At 39.8% G+C, this 24,332-nt stretch overlaps 1 protein-coding gene and 1 long non-coding RNA gene across 8 annotated transcripts in view; one reads left to right on the top strand and one right to left on the bottom strand.

The window, feature by feature from the left end:
- Positions 1-14,982, bottom strand: part of GRB14 (growth factor receptor bound protein 14) — a 113,259-nt gene extending 98,277 nt beyond the window's left edge. The window contains exons 1-2 of one of the 2 annotated variants that reach the window (XM_036071235.2): positions 14,614-14,982; positions 13,179-13,311 (exon numbers count right to left, since the gene is read on the bottom strand). In XM_036071235.2, the coding sequence (XP_035927128.1) occupies positions 13,179-13,311; positions 14,614-14,804 (324 nt within the window). In that variant the 5' untranslated portion in view covers positions 14,805-14,982. The remainder of the gene's footprint in view (positions 1-13,178; positions 13,312-14,613) is intronic. The other variant, XM_036071207.2, reaches the window with a different exon arrangement.
- LOC118522298 (uncharacterized) overlaps positions 14,705-24,332 on the top strand; it is a 32,058-nt gene continuing 22,430 nt past the window's right edge. The window contains exons 1-2 of one of the 6 annotated variants that reach the window (XR_013447191.1): positions 14,705-14,796; positions 15,915-15,970. This is a non-coding gene — a long non-coding RNA (uncharacterized LOC118522298). Of the gene's footprint in view, positions 14,914-15,076; positions 15,214-15,910; positions 16,060-24,332 lie in introns of those variants that run through there. The other 5 variants (XR_013447190.1, XR_013447192.1, XR_013447189.1 and 2 more) reach the window with 5 other exon arrangements.

The raw sequence follows: 24,332 nt of genomic DNA on the forward strand, positions 1-24,332 counted from the left end.
TATGCATACATGCATCATGTACTCCCACTTTGAGAACTATGGAGGAGGTGCTTCATTCCACAAGAGTAACATCCTCTGGCAATCTCTGTAGAAGGCATCTGCCAGAACCGAAGTCCCATGAACTGCCACACGACCTGTAAACACTTCTTCCTTTCATTTTTCTTAAAAATACCCCCTTCAACCTTCAAAGTATGTTTCAGACATCATGGAATCTGATGGCTACAACTTTGTTCAAGGGACTTGAATTATACGCCCTCTTCATCTTCCTTAACTAACGAGTCATCATTTATCAAGTACTCTGTACATGGAGGTTGACCCAATGCCTTCAAATATTTAGTCACTTTTCTCCAAAACTTTCCCATATTATTTCCCAAGGTGCAGACATGGTTTTGTAAAGAGGCTCTTATGCCTTTGGGACAAAGACAGGTTCAGCCTCAATGAGGTCATTAAAACAAAACATCAAGTTCCCAGTGCCCTGAGATTCCAAGCCAATGACCTACAGAGTGTTCCAGCCGATCTTAATTTCCCTGGCACAGCACAGTAACAGTACTGTAATATAATGCAAAATGTCTCTAAAGAGAAACTAGATACTGGCTCAAGTCTTGCCAATACACAGTTAAATAATACCAAAGTACTCCTTTCATCCGAATACTGGGCTTCACACGCACATGTCACCCTTCCCAAGAATGAAAGTAATCTTCCACTATGAATGTGGGTTGATTGAAAAGCTTTTATTGGACTCAGCCCCATAAAGTATACGTTTTTTTTTAACTGGCACACACAGGCTGGTAAGACTGAAAACGCCCACAAGGGGACCAAAGAGACAAAGAACAGAACTTATTCTGAGTAAGGGTAATCCAAATTTAGAATGTGCTAATAGTGGTAAATCAATACTCAAACGTTTATCCTGACTCGGATCTCTTTAACATCTAACAATACTGGACCCCTCCCCGTAACTAAACTAAAGTTCACTTTTCTAAGTGTTCTTGCAAACTCTTTATCCTTTATATTAAATTATTAGTACATTCCCAAATATTCCCTCATTCTTTCACTTAATAATAACCACTTCCTCTGCTCCTCCCCCACTCATTAATTCATTAATTTATTTTTTGATTCAGCAAAATTTACTGAGGGCCTATTAAATGCCAGGCATTGTTCAATCTGCTGGAGATTGAGTAGTATATAAAACAAAGTTCCTGCCCTTACAGGGCTTATGTTCTAGTGGGAAAAGACAGAGAATAAACACATACATGTGTGAACATATAATATGCCAGATGATATGTACCATAGAGAAAAATTAAGCTGGGTAGGTGAGAAAAGAGAGTGCAGAGGTGGTAGAAAGCAATGTCGATCTTCAAATTCCATCTGAGCTAAAATTCATTTTTAATGATCCATCATCATCCAATAAATCAATTAGGGCCTCTTATAATGTAACTGAAAACAATGAACTGGAAACACCATCTGAGTTGAAAAAGATTTGTTACCAATCAGATTCATTCACTTTCTCAATTTCTGGATGGTTTATCAATGAGGCTTTACTATTAATGATATGTTACTCTCTCAAATACAGTTTGTTCAAACTGATACACTCAGAAAAATTGGGGGGGGGGTAAAGCATTAATTTTATCACACCTTGGCCAAACCAACATAAAAGTGAGGCTTTTGCATGACTTCTTCCCAATTTTTTGAATAAAATGCCATTGTCTTATAATATGCTTTAAATACATTTTCATCAAAAGTTTAGAGCTATAAATTTAGTTTATTTAATCTAAGGAAAATGTCAACCTTATAATTAGAAAAGTTAGTCCTCACTCTCAAATCAGTCAGCCAAATTAGACTTATATTCTACCAGATAAATCCAACTTTACTTTTCAATTCAAATAAAGGTATGCATTCTGAGAAAAAATATATTAAAAACACTGAAAATTACAGATTATCTCTTATAAGAGAAATAGCTGAAAACAGTCAAAATTAAAATAATACAGAACTAAGAGCTCTGAGGCGTATGATGAAGTGGCCAGAATGACATGGAATTCCTTTTGTAATTGTGTAAGTGTACTTTCCTACCTTGATTTTCAGCCTTTGGATGTAATAAAATAAAAACCAAGTATAAAATTAGAAATAGCTCCATTAATTGCAGTATGCATCAAGATAAAAATTTCTCATGTTTTTAATGAAAGCAAATGATGTATATATGCTAAAAAAATTAGTCTAATAGCCAATATATTTGTTATTAAAAGAAAGAGGAAAATATTAAAGTATTTTATGATTAAATGGGATGGGAATTGATTGGCCTATTAGAATACACACTTCATACAATTTGGTATGATTTTACAAAATAGGTTTTAAACACAATATTGAATAACAAACACAAAATCTAAAAGAAATCATGTACAAGATAGATCCTTGAGTTTATCCAATTCATCTTCAAAAATCTTGTAGCCTAGGGCGCCTGGGTGGCTCAGTCGGTTAAGCAGCTGCCTTCGGCTCAGGTCATGGTCCCAGGGTCCTGGGATCGAGCCCTCCATCGGGCTCCCTGCTCGGCAGGAAGCCTGCTTCTCCCTCTCCCACTCCCCCTGCTTGTGTTCCCTCTCTCGCTGTGTCTCTCTCTGTCAAATAAATAAATAAAATCTTAAAAAAAAAAAAAAATCTTGTAGCCTCAGAAAGGATTTCTGTCACATTGAGAAGAATCAGAATTACTAACTACTGTAGATGCTGTGGCACCCTGTCCAGGCCTACCTGCTTCAGGGCTAAAGTACTCCTCCTCCCACCTGCTAGCACCAGCCACCAAGCCCTCCGAGCTAAGTCCTCCCTTCTTGCCATTGCACTCAGCTGAAGAGAGCTGCCACGGCCAAGCCCTTCCTGGGGAGCCCAGCCCCTCTGCCCCAATTTTGCACAATTCTGTAAGGCCCACCCAGCTCCAGAGCTCCTATGGGATCGGTGAAGGCCTCTGCGGTGACTGCACTGAGGCCCAGCTTCTCCCTCTGTCCATTCCACTGGGCAGTTTTCTTTTCTTTCTTTCTTTTTTTTTTTTTTTAAGATTTTATTTATTTATTTGAGAGAGAGAGAGCACAAGCAGAGGCAGAGGAAGAGGGAGAAGAAGGCTCCCCGCTGAGCAGGGAGCCCGAAGTGGGACTCAATCCCAGGATCTTGGAATCATGACCTGAGCCAAAGACAGATGCTTAACTGACTGAGCCACCCAGGTGTGCCCAAGGGGCAGTTTTCAAGAGCTCTCCCCAGTAAACTCCCTGCAGGCCAACTTGTGCTCCAAGTCAGGTTCCCAGGGAACCTCACCTGCAGCACTAACCTACAGCACATCAGGTGTTCCCAGGCACATTTTCTTTCAGTTACTGGTTTATCCCAAGTATTGAAAATAGCAGAAAATACATTTAAATACGTGACAAAATACCATTTCAGTGTTTCACGCTGATGCGCTATTTACTTTGTTCTTAGGAAACTTTCCCTCAAAGGTTATGGATTCTCTGACAAGAGTCAGGAGAGAGAGAAATTAAAGTCAATAATTAAAAACTGAAAAAATAAAAAGTGAAAACCATTATCAGTCCCATCACACAATCATATATCTGAATTCAGAACATTTCAACACTAACCAAAATTCTCGTTCCTCATCATGAGGTCATGTGTAACAAAATTAATGGATATTTTTCTGATTTTGTACATTATTCTTATTTAATGAGATTATAAGTAAAAAGTGTTTGGTGGACTGCTATACTTACTTCCAGCTTACTGTGTATTTTAAAAATCCCCACGTTAGAAAAAATTAAGTGGAAATATCAATTGGGCTCATAATACAAGTCTCTCAGAGCAAGGGGTAGTAGGTGTTAGCAAATGTTTTAATTGTTAACTATTAATATCATTGGTGAATGACTTGGGCCAGCACTCATGGTGTAGAAATGCAGAGACATATACCCCTTGAATATATAAGACTTTCCAAGGGATGTGCAAACTCACAGGTTTAAGAGAATCAGTTTTCGGATCCTCATGTTCCACATGTACTTTTTCCTAAAACTTGCCTTTCTGAGAACCCTTCTGTGTTCGCAATAACATTCTCACCTGGTGCATTCCCCTGGGGCGTGTAAACCTCCAGGGTGTCACACACAGGGAGAGCTTCCTTTAATGATTAATCAAAGCACCACAAATCAGAAGGGGTTCCTGTCTTTTTATGCCATGAATGAATTTCTGTTAAGGAGACATGACCAAAATGTCCTATGTGTGTAATAAAAGCAAAAGATATATACTGTTAAAAATCCTATTGACCCAGGATCCTAGCATGTAATTTTATTTTTGTTAATAAAAACCGTTAATAGAATTAAAAATATTTTTTAAATGTGATGAAGAAGATAATTGATCATGATTAGAATAAGTATGTCAAAATGCAATTTGTTAAAATTTACTTGTACTATTTATCTTCAATAATCCACTTATTAATTCTTTCCATGAAAGAACCCAAGAACAAGGAACACAAGATACTCCATTTGGAGGAAAAAACAATAAATAATTAGACCAAATAGATAAATGCAACAATTCATATTATGTTAAGAACAGCCAAGGAAATGCACTGGAAAAGGTGATGGAGTGGGGGAAAATAAGATAAAAAAATACGTGTGGAAGGGTGAGGGATACTTTAGGTAGTCTAGTCAAAAGGCCTACTTGATAAGTCATCTTACACTGAGACCCACCTAAAGAATAAAGAGGAGTCAGTTATGTAAAGAGCAAGGAAAAGAGGTTCCAAGCAGAGAAAACAGTCAAGCCAAAGGCTCTGAGGTAGAATAAAAGATGCCAAGTTCACAAACTGGTAGGACTGTCGCTCCACTGTGGCTGGAATATAATCAACAAAAGGTAGAATGCAGAAGAAGTTTATGAGGTAGACAGAAAGCCAAATCATGCAGAATCCTGTAGGCCAAGGTACAAAGTTGAACTTCATGTTAATCTATCAAAAAGTTTTCAACCAGGCAGTGACATGATGTGATCTACATTTCTAAGAGTTCACTTCTAACAAGCGTATGGAGAATGGACCAAAATAGGCTAACACAGAAGAAGGCCATTTACGCCTCTTGTATGTGAGAGGCAGTGGCTGAAGTTGGGATGGTGTAACAGTGAAGATGGAAAGACATTTATGGATTCAAGAATATTGTCATGAAAGGTGTGGCAGTACTTGACAAAAGACCAGAAAGAGGTCTCCTTGGATTTTGGCCTGAGCAACCAAATGGATTATTTGGATGGAGCAAGAGGAATTTGGAGAAGGACTGAGAGGTTATCACCACCTCAACCCTTTAAGCCAAGTGCACTGGACCTACACCAGCCTCAAATGTTTCAAATCTAATGTCACATCCTTATTTCTAAGCTTAAATAGAATTTACCACCTAACCTGGCCCCTCTTAGATATGACACCTTTTCTGACTCTCTACTCTTTGGACCTTGACTTTGACGTGCAATTTCTAGTTTAACTAGTCCCTCCTGCCCCTAACATCTCCATAAAGCTGGCTCCTGTGCTCCTTGTCCCATGACACCCTAATGTGCCCTTCATCACAGGAGGTGTGGTGACCATGTGGGAGGATCGGAACAAAGGCTAAGAGGAAACTTCTGGGGCCAGTGGGACCAAACAAGCCTCCTAAAGTCCTGTATATCTACTACATGGACTCATTAGTACTTCAAAAGCCACCAGAATCACTCACTCTAAGAATAGAATAAAATTGTAGCACTTTCAGGGCCTAGAAAGTATGGGCAAAAGGCTCCTATCACATCACTCAGCAGCAGCAGAATATTATTAAAAACTAGGTTTGCAGATTCCCAGTCCAATATTTTTAATCACATCATACTGACTCATATCTTTCCATAGAAACAATATTAAACGTGGTGCCCAGGATGTTGTAAATGTACCATTCTTTGGAACTATTACAGATTAAAAAACTCTTACTGACTCCCTAACAACCTAACCACCACATGTAACATTACATCCATGGACAAAGGTATGTGAATAAACAGTCCACTTATAAATGATCTTTTGGAATTGGTGAACTAGTTAAGAATATTAACCCTCCTGGGGCACCTGGCTGGCTCAGTTGGTAGAGCATGAGACTCTTGATCTTGGGGTCATGAGTTCGAGCCCCACATTAGGTGTAGAGGTTACTTAAAAATAAAACCTTAAAAAAAGAATATTATTCCTCCTACTTGTGTTTATTTTCTCTGTGGCTATGAAAAATGCTAAATGAGTGGAACCAAAGGGAAGGACAAGAGGTAAAGGATGCTCTCCCTATATCGGCTTTCCCATATCTCTCCTGAATTGATTCTGAAAGGCTCTCTTTTGCTCCCTTGCCTTGGCAAAGACTTGTGGTCATTTCCTAGGTTCTCCATTGAGCTATTCCTTATCTAGAGTTCCAAAAGGACAATGCCCAAGTCTGCCTATCCCCGCTCAAATACACATCATTGTATTCTTGAGAGCTTGTTGGGAGGGACGCACACGGAGTGGTGAGGGAGGAAGGGGACACCCGCCTAGCCAGCCAGATCAGCCGAAGCAACCCTGGCGATCAATGGGGCGACAGATGTCACAGCCAGATCGCCCTCACATCCCACATCAGTGTATTCTTACACAGTGGAATTTCTTACTATTCTATATAAGCTGACATATTTAAAAGCAACATCCACAAGACTGCAGAAAGCTTTTTTATATTAATTAAGATCCACATTTATATTGAACCATGAATGGCTCCGATTTTCCTTCTGTTGAAAGAACATAATATATGCCCCTAGGGAAAAACAAACCAGAAGCTGAGCTTTCAGGAGAAGTGAAAAATAAAACCCATATTGCAGATAAAGGTTGGATTGCAAATGTACCCTGCAAATTAACCAAGAATTAGAGGCAACCTTCAAACTGGAAATAAAACCTTGACAAGCAGATCTGCTGGGAGATTTAAGTTTTAAAATAGGAAGAGACAGCTGTCTTCTGTTACAAATGAAAGTAACTAGCATGAAGTAGGGAGAATCCTGAGTTGGTAAATCCTGTCATCAGAGGCTAAGGGACATCACTAAAATGCAAGCTCAAGACAATGGCCAAGAAAGATAACTATCATTAAAGAGTGGCATTCACTGAAACCACCGTCAAGTAAATATGCTTCAGTTGAATTAAGTGAACTGAAGCAAAGGAAGTAGACACTGTAACTGTCTGGGCCAGTCACAGCCAAACTAACTGGTAGATCACCATATATCATAGGTATATAATAAGGCTTTGATTTTGTGTCCACTGTTGTTTGTTTGAGATCTTTTTTTCCTGGGGCACTAGTCGCCCATTGTTTCTTCCCCACCTTCATACGCCATACCCACTGAAGCTGGACTTCCTGCTCATAGAATTTGTTCTCACAAACTCAGCTGAGCGGTGGTCCAGGCCCTTGTGCCCCTTTGGCTACAGCTGACTGAATAAGAGCTGGACACACTGAGCTAAAAGCTCTCTCCAGATGTAGACTCCAGTCACTTACCAAATGCTGAACCACAAATAGAAGGAAAGATTTATTCCAATGGGCAGCCATCAGGGGCCAGGTGCACTGAGATGCAATCAGGACAAGCAAGACTGAAGACAAATGTGAGAATGAAATGGACATAGAAGGAGAAGCAGAGATTATGTGCTGTGCTTGTGGAAGAACAGAGAAAGTGGCTGCCTTGATCTTGGCTGACTTTCTACTCCCTGATTCCAATCTCTCATGAGATCAGTGAACTTTTGGCCTTCGGATACTATAACATAACCTTTCAGGCTAGTTCATGTGAGGCTCTGTTTCCTCCAAACAATCAATCCCTGGATAAAATACCAACTAAAGTCCATTTGTAATATTCCTACTTTTCTTAACTAAATGATATTGTCCACAATTTTGAAAGGTCAGATTGCCCCAGAGTCTAAAAGTGACAGGGAATATGAATACCCCTGATTTTCCACAGAAGTCAAAGAGAAAAAAATAAGTCTAATCCCTATGCCCTTCACCAGGACATTGCTGTTCAGTGGGTTTTGCAAGAGGCCTGAGTATCAACATTTTTAACAAGCATCTTGGAAAGGTGGTCCAGTGACTACCCTTTAAGAAGTACTCCTCTAAAGCCTGCTTCAATATTGCTACAAAGATCTGTGTACTTTCAAATTCCTCCCAAGAAAAATGATATTCATCAAGTGCCAACATTCAGAAGTAGCAAATTGCTGTTGGAAAGACATATTTGTTTGAAACCCTAATAGGAGCAAGTATTGTTTCTATTTATTTTTTTCTGCACATATAAGATATTTGCATTTCATTTCACATTAAATGGGATTTTGTAAAACGGCCTGGGGGAGCTGAAATGCAACTTATGATGCTGTTTCCGTCTGAAAATGAATCTAAATTTCCAAAGAGCTAATTTAAGGACTTTTGAAATATAACCAGTTTATCATCTGAGGATTTTATGTATCATTCCAACTGAAACAATTTGATTATGATACCAAGGAATTATTGTTATTTTTGTTAGACAATACCGGCATTTTGGTTATAGGAGAAAATATATTTTTCAGAGATGCATACAAAACTAGGCAGGGATGCAAATTGAGGATGTTCAGGATTTATTTTAAAATACTTCAACAAAGACAATAAAAATTTCAAAAAGGAATAGATAAAGTAAATGAAGCAAAATCTTGCTAATTACTGAATCTGGAAAATGGGAATATGAGACTATAATTTATCGCTCTCTACTTCTGTGAATATTGGAGAAATGAGTATACGAGAGTTTGGTTAATGTAGCAGCCATGCAAGATTCCTACAGGACTATGCAAATTGGGTTAATTACTAGCAACACAAAGGAATGACATCAGAGGTCCATTAACTTGGGGAGAGATGAATTTGTCTTTTGATAGTTCCTGATATGTGAGAGAAAAAAGAAGTCAAAGGCAGAACATATGGAAAAGTAATTTCTTAATTATTTGAAAGATATTTTTTGTTTTTCTGAGATGTACAAAAAGGTTTAATTCAATACAGAATAGATCAGAAACAATGTGGTAAGGGGCAAAGCACATTCAGACATGATACTCTTTTTGAGCTTCCTTTATTTAAATTGTAAGAGTACGGGCAAATCATTTCTGGTTTTTGCACTTTTCAAAAAATCATAAAATGTGCTGGGGCGCCTGGGTGGCTCAGTTGGTTAAGCAACTGCCTTCGGCTCAGGTCACGATCCCAGGGTCCTGGGATCGAGCCCTGCGTCGGGCTCCCTGCTCGGCGGGAAACCTGCTTCTCTTCCCACTCCCCCTGCTTGTGTTCCCTCTCTCGCTGTCTCTCTCTGTGTCAAATAAATAAATAAAATCTTTAAAAAAAAAAAAAATCATAAAACGTGGATAAGAGACCACTTTTTGGTTTCTTCTAACTGTGGACCGTAAACTACATGCAAAAGCTGGTTATTAGTAATAACTAGTAAATCCTATTTGGTAATAAGCCAATTATTTGGTAAATTTTTCAAATCAATTTTAGGGAGAAGATGGAGAAGAAAGCTAAAGGATAAAAAAATAGAGATAGAGTTGAAGAAGGAAAAAAAAAAAAAGAAGAATCTAGGTCCTTAAATGAGTATTAACTAATGGTACCGTCACCCTGCTCTGTTATGTTTATTCCTTGTGCTACTCTTAACAGTTTTTGACTTCTGAGGAAATTGGACCTTCCTTAAAAATACTCTTTAAAGCCTCAAGAAATGCAGATTCCAGGCCCTCGCTATGCCACCGTCAGCCACATAGAATTTCTTAGCCTCAGTTTACTAATCTGCAAAAGAGGATTCAACTAGATGACCTCAAAGTTCTCTTCCAGCTCAAACATTCCACAACACAGTTTTTCGTGGGTATCTTTTTATCTTTAAAATCTTCAGATACTTTATTTTGAGTAAGTTGCACTACAAAGGCCTGGGAAGCAATTAACCACACCTACTGCACAAGCTGAGTCCCAGCACAAAAATTACCTGAGGGTAGACAAACAAGACTAGAACTGATTCTTCTGCAAGGGCTAAGGATCTCTTATTCTTTCCCTTTCTTCAAACAGTAAGTGCTAAGGGATGATTTCCTGGTAAATTTCAATCAGAAATAAAGAAAAAAGAGAGAGAGAGATCTAAATTCATAAGTAAGTCACTTTTAATATAAAGTTTAAATTGCAAGTAATTTTTCTGGACCACATATATAAAGGAATCTACTTTAAATCTGCTTTATTGGTAAACACAAGGAAATATGTCTAGGAAATATATCTGGCCAGTACTATAACAAGAAGGAGAGAGAATAAAGAATCCATATTCTATCTCATTCTAGCTCTTATTTTAAAAGAAAAACACTGGAAGCCTACAGTAAGTATTATATACTTTGAGACATTTTTATTTTCAGAGATAAAGCATATCCTATTTGTGGCTTCAGTGCGCTTTACCACTCATGCATTATGTAGGTGTCTCAAATTGTAAAAAAAAAAAAAAAGAAAAAAAATTTATGGCCTATAAAATGATTTTTGACTGTGGTTTTGAAAGGCCACATGAAATTTAACATGTCTAGTCTGGATTCTTTCAAACTTTCTGGTCAATTATTCGTAAATAACAGGCACAATTTTTCACTTTTTCTACAGGGAGGAAAGAATTGTTAAAATGACTGGAATGGCTAAACAAAACAAATGAAAGAGAGAATATAAAGAAAAGAGACATCAGCCCCTGTAATGTGTCAACCATAAATAATAGTCAATAGAAACCTATCACATCCAGTCATGTACATCATCTCAAGTGAAGGTCAGAGATAATCGGGCCAGAAATACCATCTAGTAAAAGGGTCATCTGTGTCACAAAGATACTGAGCTTGGGAAATTACTGACAAAGAGTCAGCTGTTCCCAAAGCATCATTCAGTCCAAAGAACTGAGCATCTAGAAAGGAATAAAAACAAAGGATCTGTTCGAAATGCAAAGTGGAGGTGGGAAACATGAAAGAGTGTAAAAAGGAACCTTCCTCTTCCCCAACTTTGGGACATCACCTCTTCATAGAGATCCCAACCCTCGGGCAAAGGGCCCTTCCTGGGTGAGAACACCCCTCTGGGACTGGCCTCCAGGAGGCAGGCCAGAACTCCCTGCTCATGAAACAGCACTGCTGTCTGTGTGGGTGTAGTGCTCTCTGAGAAGGTCACTGTGGAAATAGGACACAAGGCCAGAGCAGGAAACCAGCCGGAGTCAAGAGTAACATAGCACCCTTTTCCCACTTTGCCAATTTGCTAAACCAGATCTGAAGAAATGCTATCATTCCCCAAGACAAGATGTCTTACTCCAGGATGATGACTACACACCCTTAGGGCACACCCTGACACCCATACCCACCCTCTCTTTTTTTCCTCCCTCTATTAACATACTTTGTCTCTATTCAAAATGAACCTTGCCCCATTGACATCTCTTAGACACAGGCATTCTCCCAGTGTTCATTCCAGAAATTAAAGTGAGAATAAGCCCAGGCCTCTCCTCCTCTACTCCCCTTCCACTGTTCATCTCCTAAGTCATAACCCAACTCCAAATCAAAACCCCATCATGGTAAGCACCCTTTGTATGGCATTTTTTGCTTAGCTCAGTGCCCCAGAACCTAGGATGGTGCAAGGAACACAGCAGGCCCTCCATAAATAGGGAAATAATCTCTTAAATTCCCCAGCTGACTATTACATCATCAGACATTTCCTTTTCCCATTCTGGATCCCAAGGGCAATCATCAATTTTTCTACCATCATGACACACAATCAAATCTATCACCCATATTTTCATCTTATATCCTGACCCAAAAGCCAAGCTCTTAAAAGGCCCAGACATTTCAGCAGGGCTGTTTTTCGCTTGGGCTCTGACTTTAAAACTCATCCTGATAATAAAGCTCTCAAGAATCTCCTCCTTGTTCATCTCCTCATCCAAAGTCACAGTCCCGCCCACTTAAGGACTTGCCTCCCCCATCAAAGTCTCTAATTGAGAACATACCTCTGCTCCGGGAATATTTACTCCCACTTTCTCCAGTCCTTTTCCAAAAAGCACATGCACCAATTAAACTTCAAACCGCCCCCCTCAAAAAAAAAAAAAATATATATATATGTATATATATATATGCCTTGTTATACCAGACTTCTATCAAAACCCAACAGTCCATGGAATGCTGCCCTCCTGTCTTTATTATTGCTTTATGTTATCAAGAACCCATCCATTCCCTAGGGTATTTCCTTCATTCCCAAAACCGTAAACATACATTATTGAACCCATCATAGGTAGTAAAAGTACAGAAAAAAGGAAAGACAACAATAGATGTGGGGAAATGATCAAATGTCTTCTCTCCACTCATTACCCCTCTCCTCACTGCAAGTATCTGACTGTTTAAATTTATTGCTTCTATCCTTGCAAGAGCAAGGTACATTTTGCCTAGTGAAGCCTCTCTTTGTTTTGCTGATTCAGAATTGGGAGGGAATATATTAAGAAGAGATAGGATTACTCTAGGATACACTAATTTTTTTTTCAAAATGTATAATCATGATGGATCGCCCCATAATTGCTGGGCCCTTGAAATATAATTTGCCTAAGTCAGTCTCAAACTAGAAACTGAGAAAGAAAGCAAAATCATAGAAGTAAAGTCCATCTTCTAATCATCACTAAGAAGTCATCTACTGTAGCCAGAAGCCTCCAAACTGAAGAATTCACTGGTGAAGAAGTCATGTTGAGTTCTCAACTCCCATTACCTTTTGCCACAGAATCACTATACCATTTTCCTTTAGTAAGTGAGGTTGGCTTGGGTTGAAAATATGGAACATTAAAGAAGGTATTAAAGAAATCAGCCAATCCCTTTCTCACCCCATACCCTCCTCCAATTTCTGACTAACATTGATAATCTATTGTCACATATAACTCTACTGCCTACCCTGTAAATAATAATAGCTCCCAGACTCTGTACTTTACATATATTCTCTCATTTAACCCATCCCAAAAGCCTGGTAGGTAAATTTTAATATTCCCATTTTACAGCTGTGAAAACTTGAGGCCTCAAAGGAAAATGATGCCAAAAACTTTGTCAGCTAATAGTCATTTAAAATAGGCCATACCACTCCTTTGTTAATATTATAAATTACTGAATATCTTAAAAAACTATATGGATTTAGAACTCCTAAGATTTTTGAATTAGAAAATTTTAAAATGCATACCTGCTTTTTCCTTGAATTTGCTTTGGGAAACAGGCCTGCTGACAACACAGATGTAAATGGAGAACAGCATAGCTCAGGAAAAGGGTTTGGAATAGATGGCATTTCCAGAACATCAAGATCTTTCTTTTTTCTCCTACACCAAGAGAACATAGGAGGTAATTTACATAAAGCAGAATGTAAAATATAATTGCTGACAGGATTAAGAAGTTAAGGGCCAACATGTACCACTCTGTGACAACACTAATATTATATAAAGTATACAGCAAAGGTCTGTGATGTACTTTCTGGGGGCCAAAATAAAATTCGTTAATTGATACAAACCAATTTTCTATAGTATTCCTATCTTTTTTGGGGGGGACCTTTAAAAAAATCACTAGGTATAGAAACCCCATTTCCAGCATTTTCGATAATTTTCCTAACCTGAAATACACACTATATAATTATTGATGCAAAAACCATCCTGAGAAGTTAGACATTTCTATGGATCCATTAAATCGACAAAGTCTACAAACATTTAGTGAATTCATCCCTATGCTATTTTACTAATCACTTTTGGAAGTTATGGTTTATTAATTATAGCTGTGGTTCATCTCACTTCAAATTTCATTCACAATGTTGCCCACACACAGTCTGTTGATTTTTCAAGTGCTTATAGATACTAAACCGCAAGGCAGTGTTTTTGAAGAGGTAAGTGAATAGAACTTGCTAGTATAAATGTACTCTAGTCCACTGCAGAGTAATTTTAACTTCAGTGAAGTTGAAGCACTTTGAAAATCTGGAGGAAAAAAAAGTACCATTTCAATGTATGAATATAAAGGACTACAGATTTTTGTATTGTTGCAGTCTTTTTCTTTCCTAAAGTATGTGCAAAATTGTGAACTCTAAAGGCACTTAGTGCTGAATGCTATGGAGCTTGGGAAACCTTTTAAAGCCTCTATTCTTCCTGCTGAACAGCAAGACTGCTCAAATGTCAATCCGTGCTTTGCCTCTCCAGGGTCGCTGTAAGACTCTATGTGGGAGGTGAACTCATTTATGCGATGATTTTTTAAATTTATAAAATAAAAAGGATTAGGTTTTTTTGTTTTGGTTTGGTTTGGTTTGGTTTTGGGGGGGTTGTTTGTTTTTTGTTTTTTTGGTACAGGGCCACGAAGAGAGGAAAAGGGGGTGATCAGCCTGGCCTCCTAGTTCACACGGATGGGCAGAGGTGAGAGCGACCAGGAGCTCTCAATGAAACGGTGATGCTATTTATAAGGCGCTGGGAGATCGCAATGTCCTGCTGAGCCGGTAGGAGCCAGCTCAAAGGGAATTGTCTTCAGAGACTTTCACAAACTTGGCCCAGCTCTGGGCACATGGCTCACCCCCTAGGACCGCCTCCTCAGCCCCTCGCCGGCTGCCAACCCAGGACACTCCCCCGCGCCCTCCGAGGGCTGCCTACCTGTCTGCAGCACAGCCGCGGGTCCCGTCCGGAGGGGGCAGGAGCGCCCGCGCGTGCAACCAGGGGGCAGGCTCCAGGTCGCGGGCGTCGCCCCTCCCCTGGGCAGCGCCGCACACCTGGGCGGCCAGCGGCGAGTCCTGGGCAGCCGCCCTACCCGCGGCGCTCTGCCCATCTTGCAGGGAAGTGGTCATTGTCGTCGGCCGGGGGGTCTCGGGTGTCACGGGAGACCCGGCGCGGGGGGAGAGGGAAGCCCGGCGGCGGGAGGCGAAGCGCCTGCTTGGCAGCCCGAGCGCGCTGCAGGTGCGGTGGCCTCGCCGCCTGCGCTCAGGGCCCGGGCGGCTCAGACGCGCGGCCGAGCAGTCGGCGAGGCGGCGGGGGAGGGGAGGGGGCGGAGGAGGAGGGTGGGGAGAGGGGAGGAGCGGCCGGTGGGTGGGGGCCGCGGGCGGCGGGGCGAGGCGCGGAGGGGGCGGGGAGGGCGCCGAGCGCCGGGCCGGCCCCGCACCCGGCCCGGGACGCGCCGGGGCGCTGGCGGAGGTCCCGCGTCGCCGGGACTCGGCCCTCGGCGGCCCGCGCGCGAGGTCCGGGCCGCCACCTCCCCAGGTGGGCACCCGAGCGCGAGGCTGAGTCCAGGGTCAGGGCGGGCCCGCGCCGCCGGAGGCGGGGACCCATGTGAGCCGCGCTCCCGCAGGGCTTGCCTAGCGGAGCGCAGGCGGGGCTGGGGTCTGGGAGGCGCTGACCCCCAGACCCTTCCTTTCTTCTGGCTCTGAGATCACCTAAGCTGTAGCTGGGCCGCCATGACAGGCCCCACCGTGCCCGGAGGCCAGGGGCCATGGGGCTAGGTTTGCCCCAGTCCTTCCCCCACGTGCCTCTTCTTCCTTCCACTCCGGCAGCCTTAGACGGGGCGGGGGGGAGCAAGGGGTGGATGAGGGAGCAGGGAGTACAATCCATGCAGTATAGGAAACTACTGAGATGTTTCAGAATTCTTAGTAAGGCGTGAATAATCCTGAAGGTGTCTTGGGAATAAGAAAAAAATATTAATTTTCTTTTAATAAGAGCAGCCCTCGTGTAATGAATCCACACTCCGCCTTGTCCTATTCCACCTTCGCAACAGCCTCGCAAATTAAATGTTTATCCCATTTTACAGATAAGGAAAATGGGCCTCAATAGCTTGCCCAACATAGCCCTAGCAATCAGTGCAGTTAAGCTTCCAATTCAGAAGATCCGGTCTTAAAAACCCAGACTATTTGAAATAGTACAGTAGTGCCTCCTTCTGTGATTTCGCTTTCCTCCATTTCAGTTAGCTGTGGTCAGCCTCCTTCTGGAATAGATGACCTTCCTTTTAAGATACAGTCAGAAGGTCAGTAGCATCCTCTCAATGCACACCTCATTCCCCTCACTTCATCTCATCAGGTAGGCATTTTATCATCTCACATCATCAGAAGAAGGGTGAGTACAATTCAGTGAGATATTTTGAGAGAGACCCCATTTATATGACCTTTATTATAGTGTATTGTTATAATTGTTCTATTTAATTATTAGTTATGATTGTTAATCTCTTACTATGCCTAATTTATAGATTAAAATTTATCATAGATATGTATATAGAGCATAAAACATGGTATATATAGTATATAATATATGTATATAAGATATATTATATACATAACCAGTATAGGTGGTTCAGTCTGGTATTATCCATGGTTTCAGGTATCCACTGGGGGGTCTTGAAACATACTTCTGCAGATAAGGGTGGATTACCATAATTACATTATGCTCACCCTCTGAGGTGCAACAATCCTACTCTGAAATTCTGGGTGCTGCTCTGTTTCTGCTCTTCCTGTAAGTTCCCCCATCCCAGTGCACTGTAGAGGATTTCCAAACGTTTTACACACTCTTTGTTCTTTGACCAAATTAGGTAACACATGTCCCTGGCATCTGTTTCACCAGGTTTTCTTAACCTCCACAACACCTGCCCAGGGCAAGGCAAACACTACCTCCTGAAGAGGTGGGCAAAACCCTTTCTTCATATATACACACACACATACACCACAGCACCAGCCACTACCAAACAGGGGTCACTAACTCCCAGCTTGTGTGGAAACGGGGAGTCCTCCACAGAAGGAAAATCTTTGGGTCAAAGAGCTTATGGAATCTAGGTTCTTCATTTTTCTGATGTCAAAATTAATACCCAATAAAGAGCGGTATCGGTTTGGGTCACACAGTGGGTGTGGTCTCTGGGAGACTTTCTACAATGCAATAGCCATGGAAGGACAAAATGGTAGTTCTCCTGACGGATAAAATAATAGTACTCCTCATGGTGAAAGTTAACATGTATTGATGCTGTGTGCCAGGCAAAGCCCTCACATCCAGGTCCCTGAATATGGTCTGGATTCTACATGCGGGTTTTAAGAGGATTTCATGTAAAAGCATACAGATATATTGAGGCCATTCCAGCAAAATAAAAAAGAGGTTATGTATTTGCAGATAACTTGAACTAAAAACATAAAGAAACAACTCCTCCTCTTCCTTCTTCCTCCTCCTCTTCTTTTTCTTCTTCTTCTTCCTCCTCCTTCTTCTTTCTTTCTTCTTCATCCCTATATTCTTCCAAAATTCTTGGAGGCACCCATTTCTCCTCTAAAATGATATACTCTGGGGTGGGGCTGTGGCTGGGTGTCTCAGTCGGTTAAGCGTCTGCCTTCGGCTCAGGTCATGATCCCAGGGTCCTGGGTTCGAGGCCCACATCGGGCTCCCTGCTCAGCAGGGGAGTCTGCTTCTCCCTCTCCCTCTGCCCTTGCTCCTATCTCTCTCGCTCTCTCTCTTACATAAATAAATAAATAAAATCTTTTTAAAAAAAAAAGGTAAAAAAAAATAAAATGGAATACTCTGAGCTTTTAACAGGAGGGTGAATCAGTGGTTAAAGTTTGTTCCTGCCCTGCTCCCAGCAACACCTTCTCTCTCTCTCTCTCTCTCTCTCTCTCTCTGTCTCTCTCACACACATACACACACACACACACAGAGCAGGCTGTCTTTTTTGTCAGAGAAAAGGATAGGTGAAAACTGTTTATATCTTCGGAATCACTGGAAGGACTATTTCCCAATAGTGTGTCCTGCTCCACTTCCCAGTATAAATGTTTAATCTAAAGAAAGAGTATTCATTTATTGAAATGAGATCTCAATGGTGTCTCCCCTCTCCAGGCATTTTCTTTTAGTGAAAATCCATGGAGTATCCATTTGCAGGCTTTATGCTCCTTCTCTAAACCCCATGGTAAAAATTATAATACCCGCAGTCAGCAGGGGCAAAAGCAAAAAGAACAAGCCTCTGAGGAATGGGACCTAAATAGTTGGATGAATTTACATCTAGATACCTTGAGGCTTTATACCAAGAATTATTAGAATTAGTTCATTCATATTTTTGAAGCAAGCCAACAAAAGAGCTAGTTTTTCTATCTAAAAGGTTTACAAAAAATGATTCTAAATAAAGAACTATGCAATATAAAAGCAGGATACTAGCAGACCTAGTACAGTCTAAGAGAATACAGAGGCATTTTTTCATCAAAAAGGAAGTTATAAAGGGAGATTTTCTTTCCCATAACTGACAAAGATTTCTGAAAGAATGAGGCAGATATGTTGGTACCAAGATTTCTGAAACACCAAGGCAGGCAGGTATCTTGGTACCAAAGACCAGATCCTCCCCTGAGTGGCTGTTGTCCTTTTTGACTTGAACCTGTAAAATTGCAAAGGAAGTGGTTTGTCTCTTGGCCCCTCCCCCACTTTGAGCATGGTCTGCCCCTTTGTACCTCCTTTTCCTGTCTCTCCCTAGGGATCCTAGCCTTTCTACCCTTCAAGGAAAAGGTGTCCTCCCTGCTTTACTCTCTCCCTTCCTTACTCATCAAATCAAATTTCTTAACCCTTTATGTTGGGAAAGATAACATATATACGGAAAAGAAGTTCACAGACAAAATTGTATGACGACTATCACAAGGCAAATACTGATGTTAGGTCATGAATTGCAGTCAGTCCTCTAAAAGCCTCTCCCTCCAATCCAGATTTTTATGGTAATCAACTCATAGTTTAACCATAAGTATCCATCCCTACGCACAATGAAATAGGTTGTCTGGTTTTGACCTTTATATAAATGGAATCATACAGTATGACCCTTTTGTGCTAGACTTGGTTCCTTTAAGGTATTATTTACAATATTCTTTTTCACATAGCTGTAGCTCTTTCATTCTTCTATTGTATGTAAATACCACAGTTTATTTATCCATTCTACTACTGATAAGCTTCTGGACAATTTCCAGCTTCTGACTATTATTAATGCTGCTGCAGTGAACATTTTGTACACATCTCTTGATACACAAGTGTAAACATTTCTGGATGGTATATATGAGCAGCATTGTGAAGTCATGGTATGTGTATGTTCAGCTTTAGTAGATTCTGCCAATTTCTCAAAATAATTGTACCAATTTCACAACCAGCAGCATAAGCTTCCCCAGTTCTTCACATCCTTAAGGATTGGAATATTATTCAAATTTTCACAATAGACATTCTGGTTGAGTATGTAGCCGTATCTCAGGGTGGAACTTGACCTTTCTTGATGACTAATGAGGTTGAGGACTTTTTCAGGTGATTATTTGCTATTTGGACAACCTCTTTTGGTAAGTACCAATTCAAGTCTCTGCCCATTTTTATGTTGTCTGTCTTTTTCTTATTCTTTTATAGATGTTCTTTGTATATTCTAGTTACCAGCTCTTTGTTAGTTATGTTTTGTAGGTATATTCCTTCATTCTGTGTCTGACATCTTATAACTCTTAATGGTATCTTTTGATAAATAGAAGTTCTTAAGTATTAAATAGCCAAATTTATTTTTTATGATTATTTGTTTATATCCTGTTAGAAATTTTCTATATATATATATATATTCCAGAAATTTATTGTTTTGCCTTCCACATTTAAATTTGTGAGCCAACAAGACGGATATTTTTATCCTAGGGTACGAAAGTGTGAAGATGTGAGGGTGTAGAGATTTTTTTTTTCCGTATAAATAGATAATTTTTACAGCTTCATTCATTGAAAGGATTTTCCTTTCCTCACAACTTTTCAGTGCCTCTTTTGTCATAATTTAATTATGCACCTGTCCATGGACTTTTCTGGGCCCTCTCTTCTACTCCATTGGTTTATTTATCAATATTTATAACAAAATCGCATTGCCTCAATTATTACGATTTATAAAAATTCTCAATATTCAGTAAAGCAAGGCATTTCATTTTTTTCTTCAATTTATTAATTTTAGAATTAGCTTCACAAATTTTAAAGAGCTGTTGGGATTTTGATTAGATTGCAATTAGTCTATAAATCAGTTTAGAAAGAAATAATATTTAAAAAAAATAATGTTCCCAATCCATGAAATTGCTATATCTTTCCATTTGGTTATATCTTTAATTTGTTACAATGATGTTTTATGGTTTTCTGCACAGATATTTTGCACGTATTGTTAGACATGTTCTTAGATAGATGATATTTTCACTACTTTAGATACCTTTTTTAAAATTGATTTTCTATGATTTGTTATGGAGTGGATACTGAATATTATTAAACAACTTTTCTGTATCTACTGAGTTGATGGTTTTCCTCATTGGTTCTATTAAACTAATGAATTATGTTTTTTAAATGGTAAACTAAACTTATATTCACAGTATAAACCTTACTCATTCTTGCTTATATATTTTTGATGTTTGCTGATATTGTTTACAGTTTTTGCAACTATGTTCATGAGTCAGATTTGTCTGTAGTTTTCTTTTCTCATATTTTTTTTAAGATTTTATTTATTTATTTGAGAAAGAGAGAGCGAGCTCAAGCAGGGGGAGGGGCAGAGGGAGAGGGACAAGCAGACTACCCACTAAGTGTGGAGGCGACTTGGGGCTCAATCCCAGGACCACGAGGTCATGACCTGAGCTGAAGTCAGATATTTAACCGACTGAGCCACCCAGGCATCCCCCTCTCATAATATTCTTATGAGTTGTTGGTATAGGGTTATGATGGCCTCAGAGATAGGAAGTGGTTTTTGTTTTTCTTTCCTCAAAGAGTATATATAACAATGGTGTTATTTGTTTCTTAATTATTGATATAATTTACTTGAATAATTAACATGTGACCCTGTGGTTTCCTTTGTGGGAAAATGTTTAATAAATGACTTAATATCTTTAATAGTTATAGGGCTATTCTGAATTCTTATTACTTCTCGTGTTGATTTTGACAAGTAGTATTTTCTAGGAATCTATCTTGTTCATCTAAATTTTCAAATATTTTATTAGAAAACTATTCATATTTTCCTTTTAATTTTTTAATACATAAAGGATTTATTGTTTTGCCCTATTCCTTATTCCTAACATTGAATATTTGTGCCTTCTCTTTCTTTTCTTGATTATATTCACCAGAATTTATCAATTCGAAAGCTTTTCAGGAATGATCTTATTGTTTGTTTGTGTTCTATAATAAACAATGTAGAATAAAAATAAGCAATATAAACAATACAGGTGTTTATCTCTATCTTTCCTATTTTCCTCTTTCTACTTTCTTTGTTTTTATTTGCTGTTCTTTTTTGTCCCCTAAATTTTTGACATTGATGTGTATAGCTCATTGATATTTAGCTTTTCATATTTTTTTAATATTAACATTTCCAGACATATATTTCCTTCTAAGTATGACCATAGCTGTATCCCTGAAGATTTAATCAGTTGTATTTGCATTATTATTCATTTCAAAATGTTTATATTTCCATTGTGGTAGAAATTTTTCTAGCTGTCTTTTTTTTTTTTATTAACATGTAATGTATTATATGTTTCAGGGCTACAGGTCTGTGATTCATCAGTCTTACACAATTCACAGTGCTCACCATGGCACATACCCTCCCCAGTGTCCATCACCAGCCACCCCATCCCTCCCACCCCCTCCACTCCAGCAACTCTGTTTGTTTCCTGAGATTAAGAGTCTCTTATGGTTTGTCTCCCTCTCTGGTTTCATCTTGTTTCATTTTTCCCTCCCTTCTCCTATGATACTCTGTCTTGTTTCTCAAATTCCTCATATCAGTGAGATCATACGATACTTGTCTTTCTCTGATTGACTTATTTCGCTTAGCATAATACTGTCTAGTTCTATCCACGTCGTTGCAAATGGCAAGATTTCATTTCTTTAATGGCTGCATAATATTCCATTGTATATATATACCACATCTTCTTTATCCATTCATCTGTTGATGGACATCTGGGCTCTTTCCACAGTTTGGCTATCATAGACATTGCTGCTATAAACATTGGAGTGCAGGTACACTACATTTGTATCTTTGGGGTAAATACCCAGTAGTGCAATTGCTAGGTCATAGGGTAGCTCTATTTTCAACTTTTTGAGGAACCTCCATACTGTTTTCCAGAGTGGCTGCACCAGCTTGCATTCCCACCAACAGTGTAGGAGGGTTCCCCTTTCTCTGCAGCCTCGCCAACATCTGTCGTTTACTGACTTGTTAATTTTAGCCATTCTGACTGGTGTGAGGTGGTATCTCACTGAGGTTTTGATTTGGATTTCCCTGATGCCAAGCGATGTTGAGCACTTTTTCATGTGTCTGTTGGCCATTTGGATGTCTTCTTTGGAAAAATGTCTGTTCATGTCTTCTGCCCATTTCTTGATTGGATTATTTGTTCTTTGGGTGTTGAGTTTAATAAGTTCTTTATAGATTTTGGATACTAGTCCTTTATCTGTTATGTCACTTGCAAATATCTTCTCCCATTCTGTCGGTTGTCTTTTGGTTTTGTTGACTGTTTCCTTTGCTGTGCAAAAGCTTTTTATCTTGATGAATTCCCAGTAGTTCATTTTTGCCCTTGCTTCCCTTGTCTTTGGCGATGTTTCTAGGAAGAAGTTGCTGCAGCAGAGGTCGAAGAGGTTGCTACCTGTGTTCTCCTCAAGGATTTTGATGGATTCCTGTCTCACATTTAGGTCTTTCATCCATTTTGAGTCTATTTTTGTGTGTGGTGCAAGGAAATGGTCCAGTTTCATTCTTCTGCATGTGGCTGCCCAATTTTCCCAACACCATTTGTTGAAGAGACATTTTTCCATTGGACATTCTTTCCTGCTTTGTCGAAGATGAATTGACCATAGAGTTGAGGGTCCATTTCTGGGCTCTCTATTCTGTTCCATTAAACTATGTGTCTGTTTTTGTGCCAGTACCATACTGTCTTGATGATGACAGCTTTGTAATAGAGCTTGAAGTCCGGAATTGTGATGCCACCGGCTTTGTTTTTCTTTTTCAACATTCCTCTGGCTATTTAGGGTCTTTTCTGGTTCCATACAAATTTTAGGATTTTTTGTTCCATTTCTTTGAAAAAAGTTGATGGTATTTTGGTAGGGATTGCATTAAACGTGTAGATTGCTCTAGGTAGCATAGACATTTTCACAATATTTGTTCTTCCAATCCATGAGCATGGAATGTTTTTCCATTTCTTTGTGTCTTCCTCAATTTCTTTCATGAGTATTCTATAGTTTTCTGAGTACAGATTCTTTGCCTCTTTGGTTAGATTTATTCCTAGGTATCTATGGTTTTGGGTACAGTTGTAAATGGGATCAACTCCTTCATTTCTCTTTCTTCTGTCTTGTTGTTGGTGTATAGAAATGCAACTGATTTCTGTGCATTGATTTTATATCCTGCCACTTCACTGAATTCCTGTATGAGTTCTAGCAGTTTTGGGATGGAGTCCTTTAGGTTTTCCACATAAAGTATCAGATCTGCAAAAAGCGAGAGTTTCACTTCTTTGCCAATTCGATAGCCTTTTATTTCTTTTTGTTGTGTGAATGCTGAGGCTAGGACTTCTAGTACTGTGTTGAATAGCAGTGGTCATAGTGGACATCCCTTCTGTGTTCCTGACCTTAGGGGAAAACCTCTCAGTTTTTTCCCATTGAGAATGATATTCCCTGTGGGTTTTTCATAGATGGCTTTTATGATATTAAGGTATGTACCCTCTATCCCTACACTGTGAAGAGTTTTAATCAAGAAAGGATGCTGTACTTTGTCAAATGCCTTTTCTGCATCTATTGAGAGGATCATATGGTTCTTGTTCTTGCTTTTATTAATGTATTGTATCACATTGATTGATTTGCGGATGTTGAACCAACCTTGCAGCCCAGGAATAAATTCCACTTGGTCGTGGTGAATAATCCTTTTAATGTACTGTTGGATCCTATTGGCTAGTATTTTGGTGAGAATTTTTGCATCCATGTTCATCAGGGATATTGGTCTGTAGTTCTCGCAGCCGGCTTACCCACTCCGATACCTGGGAGCTCTGCCACACTCAGGCACCCCCAGTCTTTCTGTGACCCTGAGGGTCCTGAGACCACACTGTCTTAGACACTGGAGTGACGTCCCTCCGCAGAGCAGACTTCTAAAGGTTCCGATTTTGTGCTCCACTGCTCTGTCACTTGCCAGTAGATGGCTGACGGAGGCTCCCTCCCCCGCTGTCTATCTTCCCGAGTATCGCCTTGGATTCACTTCTCCACATGTCCTACCTTCCCAAAAGTGATTGCTTTTCTGTTCATAGAATGGCTGCTATTCTTTTCTTCGATCTCCTGTTGAGTTTGTAGGTGTTCTGAATGGTTTGGTAACTATCTAGCTAAATTCCTGGGGCCAGATGAAATTTAGGTCTCCTACGTCTCCGCCATCTTGCTCCTCTCTG

The sequence above is a fragment of the Halichoerus grypus genome, chromosome 4 (assembly GCF_964656455.1).
Source record: "Halichoerus grypus chromosome 4, mHalGry1.hap1.1, whole genome shotgun sequence".
NCBI lineage: Eukaryota > Metazoa > Chordata > Mammalia > Carnivora > Phocidae > Halichoerus > Halichoerus grypus.